The 24775-nt window shown below is 26.5% G+C and overlaps 6 protein-coding genes across 6 annotated transcripts; 1 reads left to right on the top strand and 5 right to left on the bottom strand.

Annotated features, from left to right (window-relative positions):
- Nucleotides 1–1028: 1028 nt before the first annotated feature.
- Nucleotides 1029–2999, bottom strand: GO595_002096 (TPR-like protein; the record flags this gene model as incomplete). Its single annotated transcript, XM_067914967.1, has 1 exon — nucleotides 1029–2999. The coding sequence occupies one exon, from the start codon at nucleotides 2997–2999 to the stop codon at nucleotides 1029–1031; it is 1971 nt and encodes a 656-aa protein (XP_067777782.1).
- Nucleotides 3000–3782: 783 nt separating this feature from the next.
- Nucleotides 3783–5372, bottom strand: GO595_002095 (UBA/TS-N domain containing protein; the record flags this gene model as incomplete). The annotated part of the gene is made up of 1 exon (XM_067914966.1): nucleotides 3783–5372. The coding sequence occupies one exon, from the start codon at nucleotides 5370–5372 to the stop codon at nucleotides 3783–3785; it is 1590 nt and encodes a 529-aa protein (XP_067777781.1).
- A 1162-nt stretch (nucleotides 5373–6534) lies between these two features.
- On the bottom strand, nucleotides 6535–8145 carry GO595_002094 (RhoGAP domain containing protein; the record flags this gene model as incomplete). The annotated part of the gene is made up of 1 exon (XM_067914965.1): nucleotides 6535–8145. The coding sequence occupies one exon, from the start codon at nucleotides 8143–8145 to the stop codon at nucleotides 6535–6537; it is 1611 nt and encodes a 536-aa protein (XP_067777780.1).
- Nucleotides 8146–10151: 2006 nt separating this feature from the next.
- On the top strand, nucleotides 10152–10805 carry GO595_002093 (Bromodomain containing protein; the record flags this gene model as incomplete). Its single annotated transcript, XM_067914964.1, has 1 exon — nucleotides 10152–10805. The coding sequence occupies one exon, from the start codon at nucleotides 10152–10154 to the stop codon at nucleotides 10803–10805; it is 654 nt and encodes a 217-aa protein (XP_067777779.1).
- Nucleotides 10806–10960: 155 nt separating this feature from the next.
- GO595_002092 (ribosomal protein L32) lies at nucleotides 10961–11368 on the bottom strand (the record flags this gene model as incomplete). Its single annotated transcript, XM_067914963.1, has 1 exon — nucleotides 10961–11368. One exon carries the CDS (start codon nucleotides 11366–11368, stop codon nucleotides 10961–10963), a length of 408 nt encoding a protein of 135 aa, XP_067777778.1.
- Nucleotides 11369–20350: 8982 nt separating this feature from the next.
- Nucleotides 20351–21562, bottom strand: GO595_002091 (putative E3 ubiquitin-protein ligase HERC1; the record flags this gene model as incomplete). The annotated part of the gene is made up of 1 exon (XM_067914962.1): nucleotides 20351–21562. The coding sequence occupies one exon, from the start codon at nucleotides 21560–21562 to the stop codon at nucleotides 20351–20353; it is 1212 nt and encodes a 403-aa protein (XP_067777777.1).
- Between the last annotated feature and the right edge of the window lie 3213 nt (nucleotides 21563–24775).

Below are 24775 nucleotides of genomic sequence, written 5' to 3'. Positions count from 1 at the left end.
ATCATTTAATATCTTCAACTTTAATATTTCATCTATAAATATTATTTTCATTACAACAAAAAATCCGTATTAGTATGAATTTATTTAAATATTTATTTCATTACTTCAATTCCTCATAATACGATTCCTTTTCAATTGCTGTAATAGAACTTCCAAGTGTTACTGTTCTTAAATATTCGGATAGATAAAATGCACGTGCTGAAATTATGAAAAGAGAATTTGGTAATGTAATGTTAACAAATTCTGTAACTTCAAAACATGATTCACCAATTGATGTAAGGTTTTCATCAAGTTCAATTTTGTAAAGATATTGACAATAATAAAATGCATGATATTCAGGAGCTTTAACACTATAACCTAGTTTAACATGCTTCAAAAATTTACAGTGTGCAAATGTTTGTTTGTCATTACTGTAACTGAATTTGGAACTTGAAGAAAATGCACATTAACCTATATAATTTATACTATTGGATAAACCAATTGACTTTAAATCAGTACAACAACCAAATGCCCATTCACATATTCTTGCAATGTTTTTACCGAAAGTTACTGAATGTAATTTCTCACATAAACAAAATGACGAATTTCCAATATTTATTACATTATTTTCAATATAATCTAAGCTCTTACATTCATAAAATGCTTTTCACCTATTATTGTGACAGGATTTTAAACATGAACAACCCTTAAACGAGACCGATATGCAAATGCTTTTGGAGGTATTTCATGAAATGTATACATTACCTCCAATGAGAACAATATCTATTTCATCTTTTTGATTTTCTGAAAATTCACTTGGTTCGTTAATCACAAGTGTAGCTTCAGTAAGTTTATCATTTGATATTTTGTTATGAATATGCTTACATTTGGAAGTAGATCAAAATATTGACGTTAATCATTAACTTCACCGATAATTTGAAAAGTTTACAAAACAAATTATTCAATTTGTAATAAAGTATTCAAAAGTTCAAAATTGAATTGATCGTTTATCTCATAAGTAAAGTATTCAAAAGTATCAATTTATTTATTTATTGTAAAATTTCTTCAACCTCTTTTACAGCCTCATCGATATTATTCTTTTGTGTTTCGATTGTATCCATTATATTTTGAGGCAAATTTTGATAATTAATTTTATCTTTTAACTTTTCTGCCTGCCCTTTTAATTTTTCCATTAATTTATCTTTGATATTTTCTTTGTTATTTAACAATTTCTTTGCAATTGCGATTGAACCAATTACATAAATATTAACATCATCTTCAATATCGCCAACTTTTCCTGTTTGTATAAAATCGACAAATAATTTCCATTCCTTATTATTTTGTATTCTATTAATTTGTTCATTAACTTTCGAAGGATTTAACTTAATATAAAACAATGTCTTAACAATTGGATCAAATACATTTATCAAGTTTCGAATCGATGGATATATTTTATCTTTTAATGTATCATCATTAAAGTATATTGGCAACACTGAGTAATCAATTCTTTCTTCAAGTGTATCAACTAATTGGTCTTCAAGAAATTCTTCCGGATAATATTCGCATACAATGTTTATGTCTTTAAGCATCTTGAACCATAAATTGATTATATACGATGTGTACTTTGTTAAGTTATTAACAATTGTGCCTTTAAAACTTATGGCATCTTTAACAACTAAATAACTTTGTGTTTTGGCACTCTTTTGTAAATGTTTATCAAATGATTGAAGACTTTTGATAACAAAATCATCAGTGGAATTAAGTTGTTTCGTAAGTGACTTAAAGTCCCATGATCGAATATGATCATTTAAATATATGGAGGATAAACTTAAATAATTAATCCCTTCTAACTTTTGTTGATGCCATAACTTGTTTTGATAAACTGTAAGGCCTAAAAGTCCTGACAATCGAATTAAGGCGATACGTGAATCACATTTGGTCTCAAATTCTGAACATACATTAACTGCTTCAAGCATCTTTTGTGTGTCGTTTTGACGAATTGCATCTTCGGCTAAAATAGAGGCTAATTTGGGCGTGTCAATTTTGTCAACATTAAACTTGTTGGTGGCGAACGTTTGGATAACGGTGTCCTGGCAGTTGTAAAGCTTTGAAAGTACTTCATCGGTGAAATATGGCTTAAGGTCGCCGAAAACAAAAGGCCTGTTTGCAAACGTTGAAATATATTCTTCTATAAGAGGTGTGATGTCTTTCTTTTGTTGAAGATATAATTCAATTCGTGCAAGTCTATGACCACGGAATTTCGGATTGGCTAAATCATTTATTACTTTTTCAGCATCTTTATGATACTTAACTACAAGCTTCCACTCATCAAGTGAGTCGGAGTTGATTTCGCGGAGAAAAGATTCGGCAATTTGGGCAACTTCATCTGTATTACCTAATGCGAGGTTGGCTTTGATCTTAAGTCTGTTATATGTAATATGGTCAAAATCAAGAAGCTTTTTGATAGATTCATCATTAAGATAATCTAATGCTTGTTGATAGTTTTTAAGCTCAATAAGTGAATTGACTTTCATTATTGCAAGATCAACATTAGGTGTTTTAACTTTGTCTAAGAAAGAAACAGTAAATTTGAAGAATGGTGGAGATTTAGCTGGTGTTTCTTGATAAGCTCGAAGATAGCAACACATAGCTACAATCATGTAAGAAGAATCTGTTAGGATTTGTTTTGCAATTGACATTGCAAGTAATTGTGCTTCTGCAAATTTTGACATTGAAAGATTAAGATATAGAAATTCAAGTGTAACTTCTAACTTGTTTGGAAACCTTTTACTTTCTCGACTAAAGATAGCGTACTTGTCTTTTTCTTTGTTTGTTAATGAGAAAATTAAAGAAATAATGTCTAAAATTTGTTCGTTCGTAGGTTGAAGTTTATCAACTTCTCTGGCTAACAAAACAGCTTCTTTTAATTGGTTCTTGAAAAGAAATTCTAAAGATCGAGCTGTTTGAAGAAATGGTGGACAATCTTTGGGGAATTTAGATTTAGCGAAGGTTGAAATCATTTTATCTGCTTTTTTCATGTTTCTTGAGTTGAGTTCTTGAATAATCTCATTAAATTTTAATAATTGAGGGCGGAACCTAGCATCTTCCTTTTGCATTTGAGGCCAACAAAAAGTGACAAATGGCAATATGATGAACGTTAACAATTAATAATTGACTCAATATGAAAATGGTTTTAATTTGGAAACATTATTTTCATTATATATTTAATTTACAACTTTTTATTAATCTCTTACAGTTAATTTATCTTCTGCAAAAGGATCTTCTTCAATACTTTTCATTGAAATTCTTGTCGCAAATGGTTTCTTTTTTGTTAAAATTATTTTCTGTTGTTTTGTTTCGAGTTCGAATTAATAAAACAACAAGAAGTGTAACGATAATAATGAATGCAATAATCAAACAATAATAATTGTTCTCTTATTATTATCATTAATTTTCATTTCATTTACATTTATACATGTATACATATACACCATAATTATTATAATTGTGCAAGCATAATAAATAAATTTTGTTTCAATATATGAAATAGTTGTGTTATTGTTATTTAATTAAAATGATTTGTGTTTCATGAATAGTTAACAATTGAGTAGATGTTAATGATATTGTTGGCACGTACGAAAAAGCTAAAGCTAAATCACTTTGGAGTGATGCTGTAATGTATTCGACTTAGCAAATGTTTCATTAATGAAAACACTAAAACTATTTAAAAATTAATTAAAACGAACCAATTTAACAACAAGTTTTAACGAATATTTAATATTAAAAATCTTATTAAAAACATTTTATTTCTGTACTTGGTTTCCCATATATTCCAAAACCATTTCCAAATTTGGAATACTTTTTGCTTTTAATCTTGTTGCCTTTACATGAAAATGTTTTGTAGTTGCGAACACGAATCTTACTATGCACGCCTTTTCATCCGTCAATGTCTTAATTTCATTTCCATGTGAATTCAAAACGCCGTTTGGCATTTTTGCTATTTCACATAGTCCAATCATTGTAATGTTTTTACCCAATTTCGAGTTCTTATACAAATTTTTCACTGGTAATGTATAAGAAAATGAAAGCATCGAATCACTTGCCAAATATATTCCTTCTCCATGCGCTGCGCCATGTACTACTTCGCCTGGAATTCTTGACATATTTTTTAGTCCGTTTTGCATAATCGAATACCATCGTGATCCTGCACTTCCATGCCATTGATAGATACTTCCATATTGATTCTTTCGTTGAAGGAAATCAAGCTCTGCAGATGGCGATGATATTAATGTCATGAATTGGAATTCACATGGAATCTCTTTAATTTGTAATGCTTTAGGTAATGATATTATTTGTGACTTGTTGGTAAGTAATAACCATCGAAGAAATTCTAGGGCATTCTTACCATACGTTTTGGAGATATCAGAATCTGTTAAACATGACAATATCAAATCTTCCATTGACGGAAGAGTCCTGAGTAAACCTTTCGAAAAGTCGAGAAGAGCGGTTGGCGGTGATGGGTTTAGATATTTCGGTTCAGCGAGAGCGCCGGAATAAATCGTTAATATCCAATCTGCTGCGAGGGGATCACGTCGTATTTCTTGAATTACAGACGTGCCAACACCAATCTCATTGAAGCCTACAGCACAAAGTTTACTATCACAAATTGATGGTTTTATACCTGAAAAAGGGAGCTTTTTGCGACAAATACAACAATGGTCATTGAGATCAAGAAATGCATTAACAATCTCTATAACAAGAAAGATAAGTGGTGAATCTTCAAATTGAACTGGACAAGAAGTGGCGTTAGTTGAGAGATTTCCGGTAAGAAGAAATTTCCTTGCAGAGTTAATATTGTTTCGACATAAAACAAGTGCTATTTCGGCTGACTTTGGATCGAAATTTTCTGCTATGAGTTGGTTTAATTTTTTATGATCAACAACTCCACGTGCTTGGAATAGGTATATTGATGCACGAGAAATATCTGATGATATGTAGTTAGGTGAAAAGAAATTCCGAATTGCATCTTCCACCAATGGGCGACCAACATAATTTGTTTTAAAGATAGGATGAAGTACTTTCATTTTTTCAAGTGGAGTATCCCAATCAAGAGTTTTAAATGTTAATTCAATATCTAATAAAGTTGGTGAAAAATGAAATCCACAAACCATTTGAAGTGAAAGCGGAAGGACATCCTTAGGAACTTTGAAGCTAAGAATGTTATCACTGAGGGTTGCATTAAAATTTGGTAAATAATTAATGAAACATAAAATATGATTAAAAAAATTGGGGTCACCGCTTTTAGAAAGTGGTGGGTCTATTTGGCTACTTGGTAATGTGAAATTTTCGTCATCGTCATCCTCGATCACCACTTCTTCGTCATCATCGCTCATTCAATAGTGGGATGCCCCGTTTAATTGCCTTTTGTCAAACACTTTTCATGTAAACAAGTAAATACAGCTGTAAAAAGTTGCTTATAGTTTAATACGTTGAAATAAATAAAATTTTGGAATCTAAATTTATTTTTCACATTATTTTTGTCCTTACGCAATATTATTCTAGTGAATAAATTTATATCAATAACGAAAATGTTAACTTATGGCATAACGTTGTACAATAACTAGTTATCTTCTAATTGATAATAACTAAAACATAATCTTTTAAACAATAATAAGTGAATGATAATCTTCAAAATAATAATGAGAGAATGATAATCTTCTAAATAACAATGAGTGAATGATAATCTTCTAAATATTAATAAGTGAATGATAACCTTCTAAATATTAATAACTAAAACATAATCTTCTAAACAATAATAAGTGAATGATAATCTTCAAAACAATAATGAGAGAATGATAACCTTAAAAATAATAATGAGAGAATGATAACCTTAAAAATAATAATGAGAGAATGATAACCTTAAAAATAATAATGAGAGAATGATAATCTTCTAAATAACAATGAGAGAATGATAACCTTAAAAATAATAATGAGAGAATGATAACCTTAAAAATAATAATGAGAGAATGATAACCTTAAAAATAATAATGAGAGAATGATAACCTTAAAAATAATAATGAGAGAATGATAACCTTAAAAATAATAATGAGAGAATGATAACCTTCAAAACAATAATGAGAGAATGATAATCTTCAAAATAATAATGAGAGAATGATAATCTTCTAAATAACAATGAGAGAATGATAACCTTCAAAACAATAATGAGAGAATGATAATCTTCAAAATAATAATGAGAGAATGATAATCTTCAAAATAATAATGAGAGAATGATAATCTTCTAAATAACAATGAGAGAATGATAACCTTCAAAACAATAATGAGAGAATGATAATCTTCAAAATAATAATGAGAGAATGATAATCTTCTAAATAACAATGAGAGAATGATAATCTTCTAAATAACAATGAGAGAATGATAATCTTCTAAATAACAACGCTGGAACATCAATATATTATTCAACGTTTAGATTTTTATATAATTCATTTCCATATCACATAACTATTACGAAACAAAATTTCATTCAATTAGATTTAATTAACGCAGAAGTGTATAGTTGAGTGGGTATGCCACCGATGTGTCCACACCTTCAATCAACTGATATAGAAAATCAGAAGCATTTTTTTTATAGCTTGCGATTCTATTTGGCTCTGTTTCTGTTGTTTTTACCAACAGCGGGCCGAATATATTTGCCAATTCGTTACTTCCCAACTTGTTAAACTTTTCGAACTTCACAATATGTTGTAAGAATCCAGTCAAGTACATCAGTGTATGCATGTGCGTCTTTGGCAACGCGTTTGGGATATTTAAATATTTCCCATTTTCGCACAACAAATTAAATTCGGGCAAAAACGACATTGGTATTATTGAGTTTGTTAGTTGTTGGAACCATAACTTAATCAATGCGCATAAGTCATATAAGTTCATCTTTTGTAAACATGACATATCTTCATTTGCCATATTTGCATTTAAGTTGATTAATTTCTCTTGCCCAGGCTCAATAAAGATCCCTTCTTCACGTAGACCATTCTTGTTAATGAAGAGTTGAGTCATATAATATAAGATATATGGAATGGGACATAATGGGACTTTCTTGCGTTGCGACCACATAATTTCATAGATCGATGTATTGAATTGCTTTGAGTATTTGTCGGTTTCAAACAATTCTTTGATGCCATTTTGCTCAATGACATCATAGTCTTCAGCTCGTCCAATACAACACCGACTTTCGAAACGGATGTACGCAAGTTGGGCCATCTCTTTCACTTTCTGACTCTCGTTTTCATCAAGGGCAGTATGTGCAATATGTGATAAGATATATAATTGTGAGTCGCGTGTGGATGGGAAAAGTGATGCAACGACAAGGAAAAGTTCCCACGTACGTCGCAAAATATCTTGGTTAGGTGTATTGGTCGTTTGAGATATGAGTTGGAAAAAAACTTCATCACGAAGGGCTGTGTATTGGCAGAGAAGCATTACTAGCTTGGTGAGTGCACGGTCTGCCTTTTCATCTGCATTTTTCTTGATGGTTATTACACGACTATATTTGAGAATGCACTTGAAAGCTTTGAGGGCAATTGGTATAACATCCCTAGGAAGACGACAAAGGATGGGTTTGGTGATTGGTTTTGATGTGAATTTGATAACATTATCAAATGAATACATCTTTCGGAAGAAGATGGATTCCTTTTTGTGTTGTTTGAAATATCGCTCACGGAAATCAGGATCATTGAATGCATCAATACTTCGGAGAAACATGTTACGATCAAAGGATGGTGGAGCAGCACCATCTTTAGCTTTTTCTTTTTGTACATTTGCTGAAGCTCTAAGAAGTGATAGAGGCGTTGAAACAATACAGGAAAGCTCGAGCGATAGTTCAATGACACTTTCTCTTGGAGGATTGATTTTGGAATCTTCTTTTGGTACTTCAGGAATTCCAATTTTGCTTCGAAAAACTATTGGCTTATCATTTTCATCTACCCAATTTCCAGGAGGGACGTGAAGTAGAGATTTCGTATTTGGGTCAAAAATAAAACCATATGAAGGAAATTCGTAAGATACTGACGAATCACTTGAGTCATAATAATAGTATTGGCCATCCTCGTCTTTATATGCTAAAAAATCATGGATTTCGTCTTGTTCGCTCATGTTGTCCAATTTTTTTTCTGATAAAAGTGACGCTTTTTTGATTTCACTTTGGATAAAAGAATTTTATTTTATGCAATGATCGGCAAATTTGTATCTTTTTGCCATTTTTCATTCAACCTGATGGATAATTTCGAATATATCGACATGAAAATTATGGTACTAATTATTATATGTAAGATTTCGCGTAAAACCTGATATATATGCCAAAATGTGTTTATTTGTTTTTTCTTCATAAATAAAAGTCTTGTTATTCAAAAAGTTGATTTTTGTTTGAAACGCTCTGGAATTTTGAATACGAATTCAAAGAGGACAAACCCCCAACGCCAAACCCCAATTTGAAAACGATGCTTGCTACATGTTTAATTAATAATTTTCTATATCAGTCATATATCATTATGATGGTTATTTTTTTCTTAACTCCAATTAATAGGATCTAAAGAAAACCAAAATTAAGGATTAATCCTTTATCAAACAAATAAAATGAATTTTTCTTATGAAAAACACTGGAATTTGCTAAATGATACAACAAAATACATCAATCATTCCTACAACCCGAATACAATCCAAGGAGATTTTCATTAAAATCATTTTCTTGTTTATTCTGTAAACAGAGGGAATGAATCATATTTGAAAGAAAAACGATAAAAGGGATGACCCCATTTATATAAACTAGTCAATCCTTCTTTGTCACTTTTCATCTTCGTCCAAATAAAAATCCTTCATACAAGAAGACTATGAATGAGAATTTTCTTTTGTCTTGTTGTTTCGAACAATTTTTTGATGAAGTTTTTCTTACTATACACTTTATAATATTATTGTATTCATGCATTTACATTAGAGCTAACTGATAATATAAATAACAGAGATACAAGCAAAATATTAATACTAGTAAATAGGGTATAGTGTGTGTTATCGTTGGTATATATTTCAAATATCGTCAAAATGTGACATGAAGACAAGCGAATGATTTGATAACAAAAAAATGATATAGGATAAAATAATGAAAAATTTGTTCAATCATTTTCTCAATTAAATAATAGGATTCTTGTGTGTTCTTTATAGATATACGTTTGATAAAATTTGAGATGAGTTTAACGATATTTTGATTAATTTCTTCTTCTTTCGTTTGGGATGTTTTTAAAAAATTTATGTCAATATCAGACACATACTTTTGTGATGAAAATGAATAATAAGCCATGTTACTTATAATAAAAATGATATATATATTATTATTAGTTTTTAGGAAATTGGTTTTTTTTAAATTTTTTTTAAATAAAGAATAACAATATTTTCTTTTTTATATATAAAGGTAAAAACTATCTAATACTTGGAAATTATCTAAAGGTTTGGTGTAATTTTCCATTTTTCATTCAAATTAAAAATGTTAAATCTTTAAAATTATTCAAAATTCTTTTTTATAATTTCAAAATTTGATCTATTAAGTATTAAACAAACTATAATTTAAATATATAATGATTTTCTCTGATAATTTTTATAAAGTATAATTATTAAATTAAGTGCTTGATAAAAATTATGATAAAAATCAATGATTATAATGGAAAACTAAACGCATTATTAAGCATATTTTATTTTCGTATTTCATAAATTTTTTCAATAATTATTATTATACTTATATATATGATATTTTTGAAATTTGTAGAAAGTAAATTTTTAAAATCAATTCAGGTATATCATTTATAAGATTCATTAAGTAACAAATACATAAATCAAATATATTGTTCCATGGAATATTTTCGATAAATATTGAATATTTTATTAATAAAAATTTGAAAAAAAGAAAAGAGAACGTTGTTAATTAATTAATTCGTCAAAAATCAGGTGAGGTGAGCATGGTTGTTATAATTTACTTATAAAATTTCCAGGCGCCTGTGTCTTTAGAATATATCAACTTCAGCCTAATGAGAATGACACTATGCGTGTTTAAACACAGGGCCTGTTGCTAATCTGTAATCAGAATTTGACAATGTTTGTTTGAATTCAAATCCATGCTTCGAGGAAGCATATACACACAGTGCTGCAGTTTCACAACTAAGGTAATGAAAGACCCTCTCTCAGCACCATTTAGAGAACCAGTGTCTACAACATTAACAGAAAGTCAATATGCAGAATATAAACAATTGATTGAACATCCAATGGATTTAAAAACATTATACGGGAGGCTAAAAGAAAGAGATTACTATCAGACAGTTCAAAGTTGGGGAGAAGATTTTTGTTTGATTTTTGATAATGCAATTAAATACAATTCTCTTGATTCCTACATATCAGGAATTGCATTATTTTTCAAAAAGAAATTTGACAAGTTTTATTCTCTTATTACAATGGGGTCTGCAACCATGTATTCTCAAAGATTAAATTTATTATATTCACATTATCTAGAAGTATTAGCACATCCTCCTAAGAATTGCGATATTCACTCGTCTCAAGTTCCAATCGAAATGATGAAAAACGGATTTGAAGAATCTTCATTAGCTATTTTGGCAGATAAACTTAATTCTGTCAATATCAAAAATAAAGAAGAAGAGTTGGGAAAGATCATTGACATTGATCCGCAATCACGAAATGAAGTAAAAATCGATGTAGGGTCATTACCAGAAGAAAAGATCAAATCTCTCTGGAAATTTGTTCGCAAATTCACATAACTTTTCTTCTGATTTCCCTTTTGTAATGCATCGATAATGTAATAAAACATATTTCATATTTATTTTAAATAGTCGAAATTCAAAATCATATTTTCACTTTGTGTTATTAACAAAAATAAATAAAAAGTGTAATTGATGAGAATAAATCAGGATTTTTATTGTTCTTCCTTCTTCATTCTGCAGCCAGCATTGTAAACGAAGATATTCTTTTCTTGTGCAGCCTTTTCAATTTGACGGCGAAGCTTTCCTCCAACAGCATGATGAATAACTGCGCAATACTTTGTGTTGTTGGTGAACAATGGTTCAAGTTCTTTTACATTATGAACGATAACTGGTCTGAAACCATTTGGAAGCATATACTTTGTTTCTTTATCGCTTCCATAACCGCATTTTGGATGTGCTGGTGTTCCGCGTTGGTTCTTACGAAATCTTGAATCAATACCACGAGTAAGACGCCAGCTAGACTTAACACGAACAAAAAGATCTGATTGGATACGATTGAACCTTGTCTTTTTCTTCTTTATGATTGGCTTGTGTTCAGCAGCAACAACGGTGGTAGACATTTGGAAAGGCTGACCAAACCGTTTTTTGTATTGAAGTTAACGGTCGAAAAGTGTTCTCTTATAATTTTTGTGGTTACAATTTGTATAACTGAAAGAGGTGATGAATTAAGCAAATGATTTTATTTTCACGTATGCGATAAATTGAGCAGAACGTTTGAAAATACAGAATTTTATGTTGAAAAAAGAGGCAGTCAAATACCAATTATTATATATGGAAATAGGTGTGATTTCAATGAAGAAAGGGCTGCATCTCAATCTGATAATAAAGCACAACATTTTATTTTTCATCAGGATGATGAAAAAACAAGCAAAAGAAAAGAATCTGCCTACATATTAAATATGTTTTCATATCTAAAATAATCTAATAAAAGATATTCTATCTCTTTCTATATGAAAAATAAACAAAATTATTGAGGTATCTTCATTTTTTTAAAAAAAATTTTATGATAATTTTATGAAATAATTTTTTATATATCTAATGTTTACTGTGGTAGTAATAGCATTACACATTAGTATTATTTTATAAAAAGTATGCTCAATGCATTTTAAATCAAATTAATTATGTATTAATCGACTTTTCATATTTCCCTTGTTCGAGTAAAATATTTTTCATTGGAAATTAATTATCCAGAATTTTAAGATATTTTTCTTGAACAAATTGAAAAGATGATTAATGATTTTTTTTCATATAGTAAAATGTTTTAAAAAATAGCAAGATTACATGCTTAACTTTCATTTTCATGTGTTTTATGACCATTTATTATATATTGCTGGAACAAGAACGAGATGGCATTTTGAATAAACGTTCATCTCAAAGATGGAAAATCCCTTAATTTCAAGCGAAGAACTTGAAAAAATAAATGATCCTGATCAAAAAATAGAGTTCCTAAAGTCATGTCTTCCAAAGTTTATTCAATACTTCTCCTCCAAAATGAATCAAATTCCATCAGAATCAGATTTACAAAGTATGAAAGATTTAGCAAACAAAATGTCAACTATCCTTGATCACTTAAATCCAGGAGATTATCGTACAATTGTCAAGATAATTTTAATTTTTAATCATTTTCATTTTCAATTCCTTTTTGATGTAAAACCATATGTAAATTTCTTTTTAAGTTCCATTCTTGATGACAGTTTGTGTAGAGAAAAAGATTTTCTTGAAGCTTTACATATTTTATTTTCAGATACAAATTTTTGTAATCAACTGCTTGAACAAGATGGTCTTGATCTTGTTTATGACCGATGCTATTCAACAATTTCAAATGGTAGCCCTGGTCCACTTATTCATATTCTTCCATTATTTTATACCAAAGAATTAATTAATTCAATATCTTATAAGAAGCCACATTTTGTACTTGATCAAATATGCAAAATGCTTCAGTTTGCCACCAACGATACTTTATCAGTAATTCTTTATCATATTGATACTCAAAGATCCATATCAAAAACGAATGGTTTTCCTACGTTTACAAATGATTCGCTTGAGACAATCAATAATATATTAGTCCATAGTAATTATAATGTTATTTGGGAAATATATCGTTCGATCTTATATGATTCCAAACATGTTAACTCTAATTTTTTACCATTTTTTAATTCTTTATATCAAATGCCTGAATTATCAACTGAAATTAAACTTAAAATTCTTCAGAACATTGGGAATAAATCAATTTCATTAATAACTGATATTAATTTCGATATTTCGAATTGGTTTATACCTGAAATATGTACAGACATTTTATTTTTTTTTGAGTTTAATAAAATATGTGGAATTTATTTAACGAATAAAACGAAAAACATTTCTTTGTTAATTAAAAAGTTTATTGATAATATTAAATTACCAGTTAAAGAAAATGTTCTTTATAATCATATATTTAATTGGTTTATTGATTTAATACAAGTTTATGATATTAATTCAAATGATTTTAATGATAAATATTTCATTGATGTTTTCATATTAAATTTAAAAATTGATGAAATTTATAACATTGGTAATGTTTATAATGTTTTTTTGAGTTTGTTACAAATCATTTTTGATATAAATCGAAATAAATATAATTTTGAGTCATATTATAAATATGTTGAAATTGTTATACATTTTAAATTAAAAATTAACTTAGAAATTACCGAAATAATTAAACAAAACTTTTCTTCTTTTTTTGATATAATCATTGATAATTTAAATAATAGAAATATACAAAAATTGTTACAGAAATTATTTATAAAAAAGGAATTTGTTGATGAATTAAAATATTGTGACTTAAATATATGTTTAAATAATGAAAACAATTTAATTAATTTTTTAACTTTTTTTAAAGATTATAATTATTATCATTTTATTGATGAATGGATTCAAAAACAATCGAAAAAAAGTTTAATATTTAAATTATCAAAAGAAATTATCGAAAATATTATAATATCATCGAATAAAATTTTATTAATTCCTTCTTTGTTACCATTATGTAATGAAATAAATATAAACTTTGAATCTGATTATAATAATTATTTAATTGGAAGATATTCTATACCAATATATAATAAACTTAAAATCGATTATACGAAAATATTAAATATGAATAATATAATGAAATGTTATATAGATCCAAATGATTTATTATATTTAATCGAAAATAAAATCGATATAGTAAATGATTATTTTAATAATTATGAAGAAAAGTTTTCTGAATTTGAATTTTTTTCGAATAATTATGTTTTGTTTAATAAAGAATTTGATTCGATTGTATTTGATTTAAAATTTATTGAACCGAAAAATGATGAAATGTATGAATTATTTATAATTAATAACAGTATTATAATATCAATAAAAAATAACTTTATATTTGCGAATAATAAGAAAATCGCAATGATTAATTTTAACAATTGGATACAATTTACTATAACATCATCTAAAATGCCTTCAAAGACATTTTTTTATATAAACAATAAAGCTATTTTTTATGAAAAAGGTACATTAAATGAAATAATAATTGGAAGTAAAAATAATAAATCAGCACATTTCTATCTTCGATCATTAATATATACATTTCCTTATCAAATTGTTCAAATTAAACGTTTAGAAGAATATCAAACAAAAGAAAATATTACAAAAATTGATGAAACAAATTCGAATTTTATATTCATACCAATATATTCATTATCTACTATTTTTTCTGATTTATATTATCTTAATAAAATATTTGAACTTTTTGATCATGAAACAAATGAAACTCAAAAAGATAAAATATTAAAATTATGTTCATTAATATCAAAAGTTTTACCGAATTATTTACAACATTTCTATTTTAAACGATTTATATTTTCATTAACTAATATCGAAGGAACATTTCCATTTCAATATATATCATATTATCTTGATACATTAAATAATATTACTTCGATTAATGATCGAACTGAATATTTTTGTTATTTATTATTCGACATTCAATTATTATTTTCAATGTCTAAAGATTTATTATCAGAGTTCTTTTATCATGGATTATTTCCAATATTATCAACAAAGAAAAAAATTTTAAATTATGAAATTATTGAATCGAAAAATGTTTTTTTGTTTTATTATTTTTTAATTTTAATTTTCGATAATAAAGTAATTACACAACATATTATACCATTATTAACTTATATCGGTTCACAATTCCAAAGTTTTAATTTGTTAAAAGGATTAAAATCAATTATATTATATCAAAACTTATTAAATATTAGTTCATCTATTGATTGTGAACATATTAATTCTTTATTAAGTTTATTCTTCATTAAAAGTAATCATCAAAAAGAAATATTTATATTACTTGAAAACTTCCAAACGAATTGTAAATATCAAATCTTAAATGAAAAAGAGATTTTAATAATCGCTTTAACATCATCTAAAAAATGTATATTAAAGTTTATAATGCAATATTTAAAAAAATTAAGCAATTTTATTAATATAAATCATTTGCCTTTAATTTGTAAAGTAATTCAAAGGTTTTATAAACATGAAATTATATTTTCTTTAATTATCGAATTAATAATCGATGGGAAATTTGATTTTGATAAGAATTATCATTTATTAACAATTAAAAAACCAATTTTTTTGCCAATTTTATATTCGTTTTTAATATCAGTTTCAAAAATTTCACCTTCGTTATATACACAAAAGATATATGAAGTTGTTTATATATTATTTGAAAATCAATATAATTTATTATATGATAAACAAAATTTACCATTTTTAATCGAATTATTAAATGGAGGAATAATAAATATATTAAATACATTTAAACCAAAAATTTTCGATTATTCAAATTTGGTAACATTTACACAAAATGAAATTTTAATTATGAATAATACATTTGATAATGGTTATAATATATTTTCATCATTATTAAAACAATTTCTTGATAAAATCATATTAAACAAACCTTTTCCAGATCAATTTCTCTTGTTTTTATCTAAATTATTTTCAAATTCATTAATATATTTCATTAATAAAAAAGCAACGACAAGTTTTATAAATAATTTACAACTTTTATGTAATTATTCTGATCCACAAATCTTATTACATATAATATCAAATATATTTAAGAATTTAAGGAATTGTGATCAAATAATATATAAAAATTTATCATATTCGATTGATTTTTGTTTAGAGAAATATCAAAGTTATTTTAATAATGGAATGTTTTGGAGTCAAGTAATTTTATTTTGTTCGACTTCTCCAAAGATATTTATTGAATTTCTAAATGTTTTTATAAATAACTTTAATAATATTCCGAATGAAATGTTAACTTTATTATTCGATTTATTAAATGCAAACATTGAAACGTTTTTAGTTAAAAGTTATCGAATTAAAGCGATAATTTTATTATATTTGTTTCTAAAATCGAAAGTTAATCCACCACAAAACTTTACCAGTAAATTTTATATAATAATTAAACGAATTGTTAAAGAAGAATATCCCGAAAATTCACAAAACATGATAATAAATCAAATTTCCATTTCTAATTCATATGAAGAACTATTACAAAAGGAAATAAATTTTGATGAATTCCAACAAATTTATTCAAATGATCAAATCGATCGAAAAATATTATTATCGAAGTATAAATTAGAAGAGCAAATCTTAAATCTATTACATGAAAATATTATAACAAATATATATAACATCGCTATAATATCATCCGTAAAATCATTACAATTAATTCGTGAGTTTTCAAACATTATAAATATAAACACACGAAATTTAGAGAATACATATTCAATAATACAAATGTTCGAAATGTGTTCCAAAAGTTTTACATCAAAACCAAAATCATTCCGAATTTCGCCATTTGTTTCATCAACAAACATTTGTCGAAAGATTATATTACCATCGATTTTCCCAATTAAAACACCAAATGATTCAACAGCACAAGAAACAATTAAACCAAACTCAACAAAATATTCATTTATGCATTTTAAAGCGATCATTGAAGAATATCCATCATATTTACCTAAAGACTTATTTAAATATTCACAAATATTCCAATGTGTATCAGTTTTACAACTTTTCTCGAATGTATTTCCTGGTTATAACCAAATAATTCCATGTAAAATCATTCGATTTGATTTAAATGTTCCGTCAATTATATTCAAATATGAAAATTCATTTCGAATATTATTAAATTGTAATTATAAAAATAATGACATCGAATTATTACCAAATTTATTAGTTAATTTGATTGAATCGATTTTATTAGGCGAATTAGGTCAATATTCAATGTTTTGTGGTCATTTCGTTTTAATAATACAAAACTTTAATATAATCTCTTTGTTGCCTTATAATTATGCATCAATCCAAACATGTTATGAATTAACAACTGAAACTTTCGGCTCATTTATTATACAAACAAATAAATTTAAAATTCTTCCAGAAATTAAACAGAAAAATTTCCCTTCGTTATCTATCGTAATGAATGATTGGATAAATGGAAAAATTTCAAATTTCGAATATATAAAATTCGTGAATCTTTTCGCGGGTCGTTCTTTTTCTGATTTATGTTCTTATCCAATATTCCCTAAAGTGATTAAAGATTATCAAAATGACGTCTTAACCTTCGACAATAATTTACGCGATTTTAATTACCCAATTGGGTCTGTTTTTAACCATAATGATCAATTAATCATAAGAAGATACGAAATGAGCAAATTCCATCACTCAGAAAACATATCAAACCCTTTAACGGTCTCGGGAACGTTAATTAGAATTTTGCCATTTTGCAGAATTCAATGGTTTATAAATAAGGGGTGGGACATTAAGGAAAGAAACTTTTTCTCAATTCCTTTGGACTTTTCATTAAATTGTACAACAAAATATGAATTCATCCCAGAGGTTTATTGTTTCCCTGAAATGTTTCTTAATTTAAACAATTTTGTGTTTCCTGATAATCAACCATATGATGTTAAAATGCCAAAATGGGCAAGTGATCCATTTAAATTCGTTGAGTTACATAAATATATTTTAGAAGATGAAAAAGTTCGTAAAAATTTAAATGTTTGGTTCGATTTAGTTTTCGGTGTATTAAACTTTGGTAACGAAGCTATTTCACATTTAAACACATTTTCAGAGTTATCTTATCAAGAACCAAATTGTTCACAAGAAAGAAGAGCACAAAAACATTTATGGATGACACAATGTGGACAATTACCTAATTTTATATTTGATTCGAAGCATCCGATTTCGAAGTCAATTCAAAACAATTTCAATGCAAAATACGTTTTAAAGTATTCAATGGCATATTCAAATTTCAATCCAAGTAAAATCAACGTAAATTATTCAAAAATTGCAGCAGAGTTGACGGTTTCAATTGACGAAATGTTTTGTGATATTTCATTTCCGTCATTTGAGTTCATCAACGATGTGACGGTTTCCGATGATTTAATTGCCGTTACAACAGCGGTTTCGACCGTTTATATAATGAAAGCTATTGTTTCGAATGAAACTTTAACTTTAAAAGGGCAAATTCAATTTCATATGAGGAATCCATTATTTTCTTATATATATCGTAAGTTTATGTTGTGCTTAACTGTGAATAATAAAGAAATATTGATTTGGTCAATTTCTTCAGGTTTTAAAATTTGTTCAATTGGAATCAAAAATGTGGAATTGGTTCGAGTTGACAAAGAAACAGATGCGCTATTTGTTGCATCAGGGAATATTTTGTATCAATATACATTAAATGGAACATTTATCCGGAAAATTGATGTTGGCGCAAAAATCACTGCGTTGGACACAGCAAGCTTCGGATTCACTGTGTTCACAAGGCCTGTGGTCGTCGGTCTGGTCGACGGCAATGTTTTGCTTGTGAATGTGTCGTTGGACAAAGGCGAATTTACTGTTGGCGAAAGAGCAAAAGTTTCATCGAAGCCAATAAAGGGATTAAATGTGTTACCAGAAAGCTCATTGATAGAAGTGTTTGATAAATAATGTTCACATGCATTTGCGTGTAATAATATGTAATAAAAATCTAGTTTTTAAATATGTTTTTATGAAGAAAATTGTATACAACTCATTGATAACATGCATAGCATCAAATAAAAATAAATACGAAAAAATGCGATAAGTAATAAATTCCATTTTTAGACATAAAAACAATGTACTTAATGTGTAGTGCAGGTTTCTTTCTCTTGTTTGTTTATATTAGGTGGTTTTCTCATCATTCTGACAAGAATAGAAAATGCAGCTTCGATATTTATATCATCCTTAGCTGATGTCTCAATGAATTCTGCACCATATTTTTTTGCAAGTCGTTTGCCTTCAAATTGAGATATCTTCCTTTCTTCTTCGAGATCACACTTATTTCCACATATAACAATTGGTATTTGATTGCCTCTGTTTTTGATAATATTCCTACAATAATATTCTGCATTTTCAAACGTGGGGCGACAATTTATTGCATATACAACAATAAAACCCTTTGCTGAAGAAATAATTATGTCCCTGACCTTTGCAAATTCACCACCGCCACCAGTTATATAAATATATAGTGACGCATTTACACCATCAACTGATAAAGTTGGTTCAAAGTCATAAGGCAGGTCAGATCTATACGGTTCAAAAACTCCTTTACAAAGTCTTGTCCCAATTGCCAATTTTCCAGTTCCTGTATCCCCATAAATAACAACGAACGTAACCATTCAACAAAAGTGCATTTTTTTACACCAAATGTTCAACTCCCAAAAAATGAACCTTATTCTTAATAAAATCAAGTCAATTTTTTCTATGTTACAGAAGTACCTTAATAAATATAATTTTGTATTTTAATTTAAAAAAATTTGAAATCGCAAATTTATTGATTTTTTTTAAATTCTCAAAATATTGAAATATTTTTATTATAATTGAATATTTTGGCTCATTTATTATCAAATAATAGTAAAGTTAAAATGAAATTGTTTTTATATAAAATTTTGCACCATGTTTAATTTTTTTCATATAATATTATTTCGATTTGTTGCAAAAAATTCCACTATGAAATTTTAAAATTTGAAGTGTCATTAAATAGAATATAATCAATATTTTGTATTTATAAAGGTTTTATCAAAATTCTTTCGTACATTTTAGAGAAATTTCCCGTTTAAGCATTAACAAATTTCAATATAATGATGTGACATGAGAACTGAAAACATTTTTAATTATAAATTTTTAAATTTTGATAAAAATAGAAAATAAATTGAATTCAATGACATTACATCGGCAACCTCCATGTAAAAGCATATGTTGAATTTTTTTAGCATAAAACAACCACTTAAAGACAAGTGGTATAGAGTTTAATCTCTATGTTTATTAATATTTTCGAGTTATATAAAAATCCCATTGTGGAATTTTTCGCTTACACTTAATCACCTTATTATTTTTTTAACTTTGGACGTTATACTCCCTATATTAATTAATATTTTTGTGTTTTATAATTATTATTTTTTTAAAAAAAAAAAGATATTAGATACAATTTATGATAAAGGCGCAATTTGCGAGAAATCAACCTGCCTATCAGTATCTATCTCAGTTCCAAACAATATGGCAGCTCTTATTTTTCTTGCCATCCATTCTTTAGTTGAATATCTTGGGATTCTAATTGAAGATGAGCAAGTAGCTGCTGTAGGAAGTGGCATTTGCTGATCATCGATTGCATGTGCTTGCACCCATACTATAGATAGTTCGCTATGCCATTTCATTCCTGGTGGCGGTAATCCCATTCGACCAGTTGCAAACTTAATGAATAACATACGTTCTTCAGGAGAGAATCCTTCGAGCACTTCCCATAGCATTTGTGTTGAATGATCTTTCGCATCATATTTACAATGTTTTTTAAGATCATCAACTGATACTTTCATATCGCCACAAACAAGAAGTTCCAATTCCCATGGAGAGAGTAATGATGTGGCTTCTTCCGGGAAAAAATATCGAATTCCTTCTTTAAGACGATCCAATTGAAGTTTCATCTCATCAAGTCGGTACTTTTTGTAAAGCTGTGAATATTCTGTCAGTTTTTCTTGAGTGACTTTCACACTACTACCGCCAGGAAATAGATCTACTTCAGCTCCATGTGAATCAATTGCTGTGAATGTTAATCCCCTACGTTTAGCTTCTTCATCATTAATTTCATTATTATCAATTTCTTTCATTAATCTTTCAAATGCATTATCAACTGCATAAATATCTTCTATAGTTAAGGGCTCGCCTGTTAAATAAGCCCATACAAATTCGGCCAATTTAAATGGCTGTTGTAATCTTGAAATGAAAGCAATTGTCATTAATAATCCAACGTATACGAATCTTTGTTGCATTTCTTCAGATATTGCATAAGAGTTTGGTATTAAAACTTCTTGATTTTCGCCTATGTTATTTCTTCTGTTTGGTGTTTCTATAAATAATCCTGTTATTGGGTTCATTACCTCAATACACATTTGAGAGAATATATCTCTAGCTGGTCCACCTGCGTCTGTTGCACCTTCACCTATTAATTCCACATGCCAAGGCACAGAATCTCTTTTTAATGTTTTAAATGCTCTTTTTGGTACTTGTTTCATTAATTGTTCGATTAAAGGTTCTGCGTCCTGTCTTTCAGGATGTGCCATATATAAAGCCGCTTTACTTCTATTAAACTTTAAGTTAAGTCTTGGGCCCTCATCAAGTTCACTCAGAACTTTTTCACGGAACATTGAAATTTTTCTCTGAGTCTTAACGGCCGCCTTCGCCGATAGCAGACAATTTGAGAGTGGCAGTTTTTCGGTTAAGTCGACACATTTTAGTAAGTTGTCAATATTATTATCAAGTCTTTGAATTAAATAAATTCTTTCGTCTAAGATTTGTTTAGGGATATTTTTTAATTTATTATTATATTTTAAAGTAGAGTTTAAATTCTTTAATAATAATTCGTCGAATTTTTTGTTCCAATTTTTCGATATAAAACGAACATTTAAAGCGAATTGTTTAAAGTTATTAACAAAAGTTTTTTTACGAATATTTTGTTTTAATTTATGAATTGATATTTTAATATCAAATTTTTGTATATTTGAAGGTATTTGTAATTTAAAATGATCAGAATTTACAACGAAATATTTCTCGCCTATAATTGGCTTAACAATTATATCATTTACATAAGCATAAATTCGATCGATTCCATCGAATTCGATTTTTATAGAAGAAGCATTTTGTAATATAATGTTACGAAACATGTCATTATTTAAATCATCTTTAACGAAGTCATTATAATTAGTTATATTTATGGTTTCGTTTTCATGATAAGAATTAATGAATAAATCGAAAATTAAAAACGAAGGAAATTTTGTGATGTAATTCCAATCATTTGATAACGCTGAAACAATTACAAAATTTAAAACAATTTCATTAAATATATTTTTAGGCTTTTCATTATATTTATCATCTAAAATCTTAAAACAATATTTGATTTGTTGTTTCGTTGGAAAGTTTTGTTCTAAAATATCATAAATTTTTGTATTAATGATTGTCAAATCATAAATCATTTTAATTAATATCGAATGATGTTCAGATGTATTTAACTTTGTCCATTTATTAATAGAAGTTTCAAATTTATTAAAATATTGAGAAAAAATGTTTAAATATATTAAATCATCATTTTTCCATTGAATAAATGATAATAAAGAAGCAATGAAATCATAACAAAATAAGTTACCAAATATATAATTATTATTTAATACATTAATAATTTTTGTTAAAAATTCTTTTTTAAAATAATCCATCACTTTTTGTGTAATGTTCTGATTTTTATAATTTAAAAAGAAAATATTTAACAAAAAATATAAAATTCGAATTGATGAATTAGATGTATATAAATTCGAATCATTTAATGTTTGATATATTGGAATAAATATCAATTTAAGATATTCAAATGTTTGAGTGAATTGTATATAACCTGAAATTGGAATTTGTTTTAATTCGATAAAACGAATGTTATCAATGTTCGAAGTTAATGTTATATTATTATTTATAAGAATTTTAACATTAAATGAAGGCGAAGTTTGTAATATTGGTATAAACCCAATAACGTTTTGATCATTCATTATTTCATTAATAGAAAATTTATTAAAAGTTTTATTTATTATATATTTAAATGAATTCGATAAATTTTTTATTATATAATCAAATGAATCTTTATCTGATGAAATTGTATTTAATGAATTATTAAACATTAATAACAACAAATTTGATTTTTGTTCTGAATGATAAAATGTTAATAAAATAGATTTTAATATATTTTGCATATAAAATTTATCAATAAAATATTCATTTTTATTAAAAGTTTCATTATTCTTTATAAAATTAGGATAAAATTCATATAATTCAATAATTAAAATCGATAACAATTTAACAATTTCTTCTGAATCAAATGGAAAATTTATTGTTTTCGTTGTCAAATAATTTAAAATTAATAAAATGATATAACGTGACATTCGAATTGATATTAATTTTGTTAAATTATTTAGTTCTAAAATGATAGATAAATAATTCGATTGGAAATTATTTGTTGGAATTTCATATAAATGTTTTTGATTAATAATTTGTAAACTTCCAAATGTTGTATAAATATAATTCCGAATTATTATATTAGACAAAAAACGTTCATCGAATATTATTAATTCATTTGTACCAACTTTCGGATCATAAAAATTAAGTTTTATTAAATTGTCATTAATTTCTTTAACAATTCCAATTTTTCCAATTTTTTGTTTCATTGAAGTTGTTAATTTTATTGTTTCATTTGGTGATATATCTTTTGGTGATAAATGAATTCGTGAAACATAAAGTGGTAAACCAATTGTAGCTTTAACATTAGGATTAAAAGGTATAGCTTTAGCTATATAAGGAATTTGTTGTTTATCATTAATAATATTTATAATTTCAGTTATTTCATTTATATGTTTAAATTCTTTTTGACCGAAATTATATTCGAAATGAAAATCATTCGAATTTATTGATATAAATGGAGTCAAGTTATTAATTTTAGGATTTGGAATTGATTTTGTTATTTTAATTCCGTTTATAAAGAAATATATTCTTTCTTTATTTAAAAAAACACTTAAAATATCATTTTTATTAATGTTATGTTTAGGTTCATTAAGTTCAATGTTTCCTGTAATTGATGAAATTATTTCATTTGTAATTATATTATATGAAATTTGTTCATAAAATTGATTCGAATTTCGATAATATAAAAATCCTAATGCTAAAGAATTTGTATTTTTTGTTTCTTTTATAATGATTTCATAATAAAATGTTTTCATGGAAGGAATTATTTTATCACTAATAAAAGTAGCAGATGAATTAGTATAAGCACAAAATTTATTTATGTTACCATTACCATATAATAAAAACATTTTATACGGTGAAAAATTCCTTAAATTTAATGGTAAAACAGAATATGTCAAAAAATTTTCTTTACTTTTTATTACTAAATTATTTTTATTAGATAATTGATATATACAATCATGAATTTTTAATGATATTTGAGATATTTTATATAAAAATGTTTCATTAGTTTCGAATATCGAAAACTTTAACCATTTTTCTATATTTTTTAATGATATGAAATTCGAAATTAAATCAGAATTTTGTAATAATAATGGAATAAAAGTATAAAATGAAGAAATAGTTAAAAATATTAATGAATGATTTTGATATATTTTATTTGTATTTAATATATCAATTGATTTTTCATGAAAACTTTGAAAGAATTCAAAATGTTCAATATTAAAATCGAAATATTTTTGATTGATTTGAATTCGTGATGTAGGTAAAACGTATTTAGATGAAATTGTTATAGAATCGAAATTTTTATTAATAATAATTCCATTAATATATTCGGAATATATTGAATAAGAAATTATTTTTAT

Source organism: Histomonas meleagridis (genome assembly GCF_020186115.1).
Source record: "Histomonas meleagridis strain 2922-C6/04-10x chromosome Unknown contig_16, whole genome shotgun sequence".
Taxonomy (NCBI): Eukaryota; Parabasalia; order Tritrichomonadida; family Dientamoebidae; genus Histomonas; species Histomonas meleagridis.
Note: the sequence above shows the minus strand (reverse complement) of the source record. Positions and strands in the feature narration are given on the sequence as shown.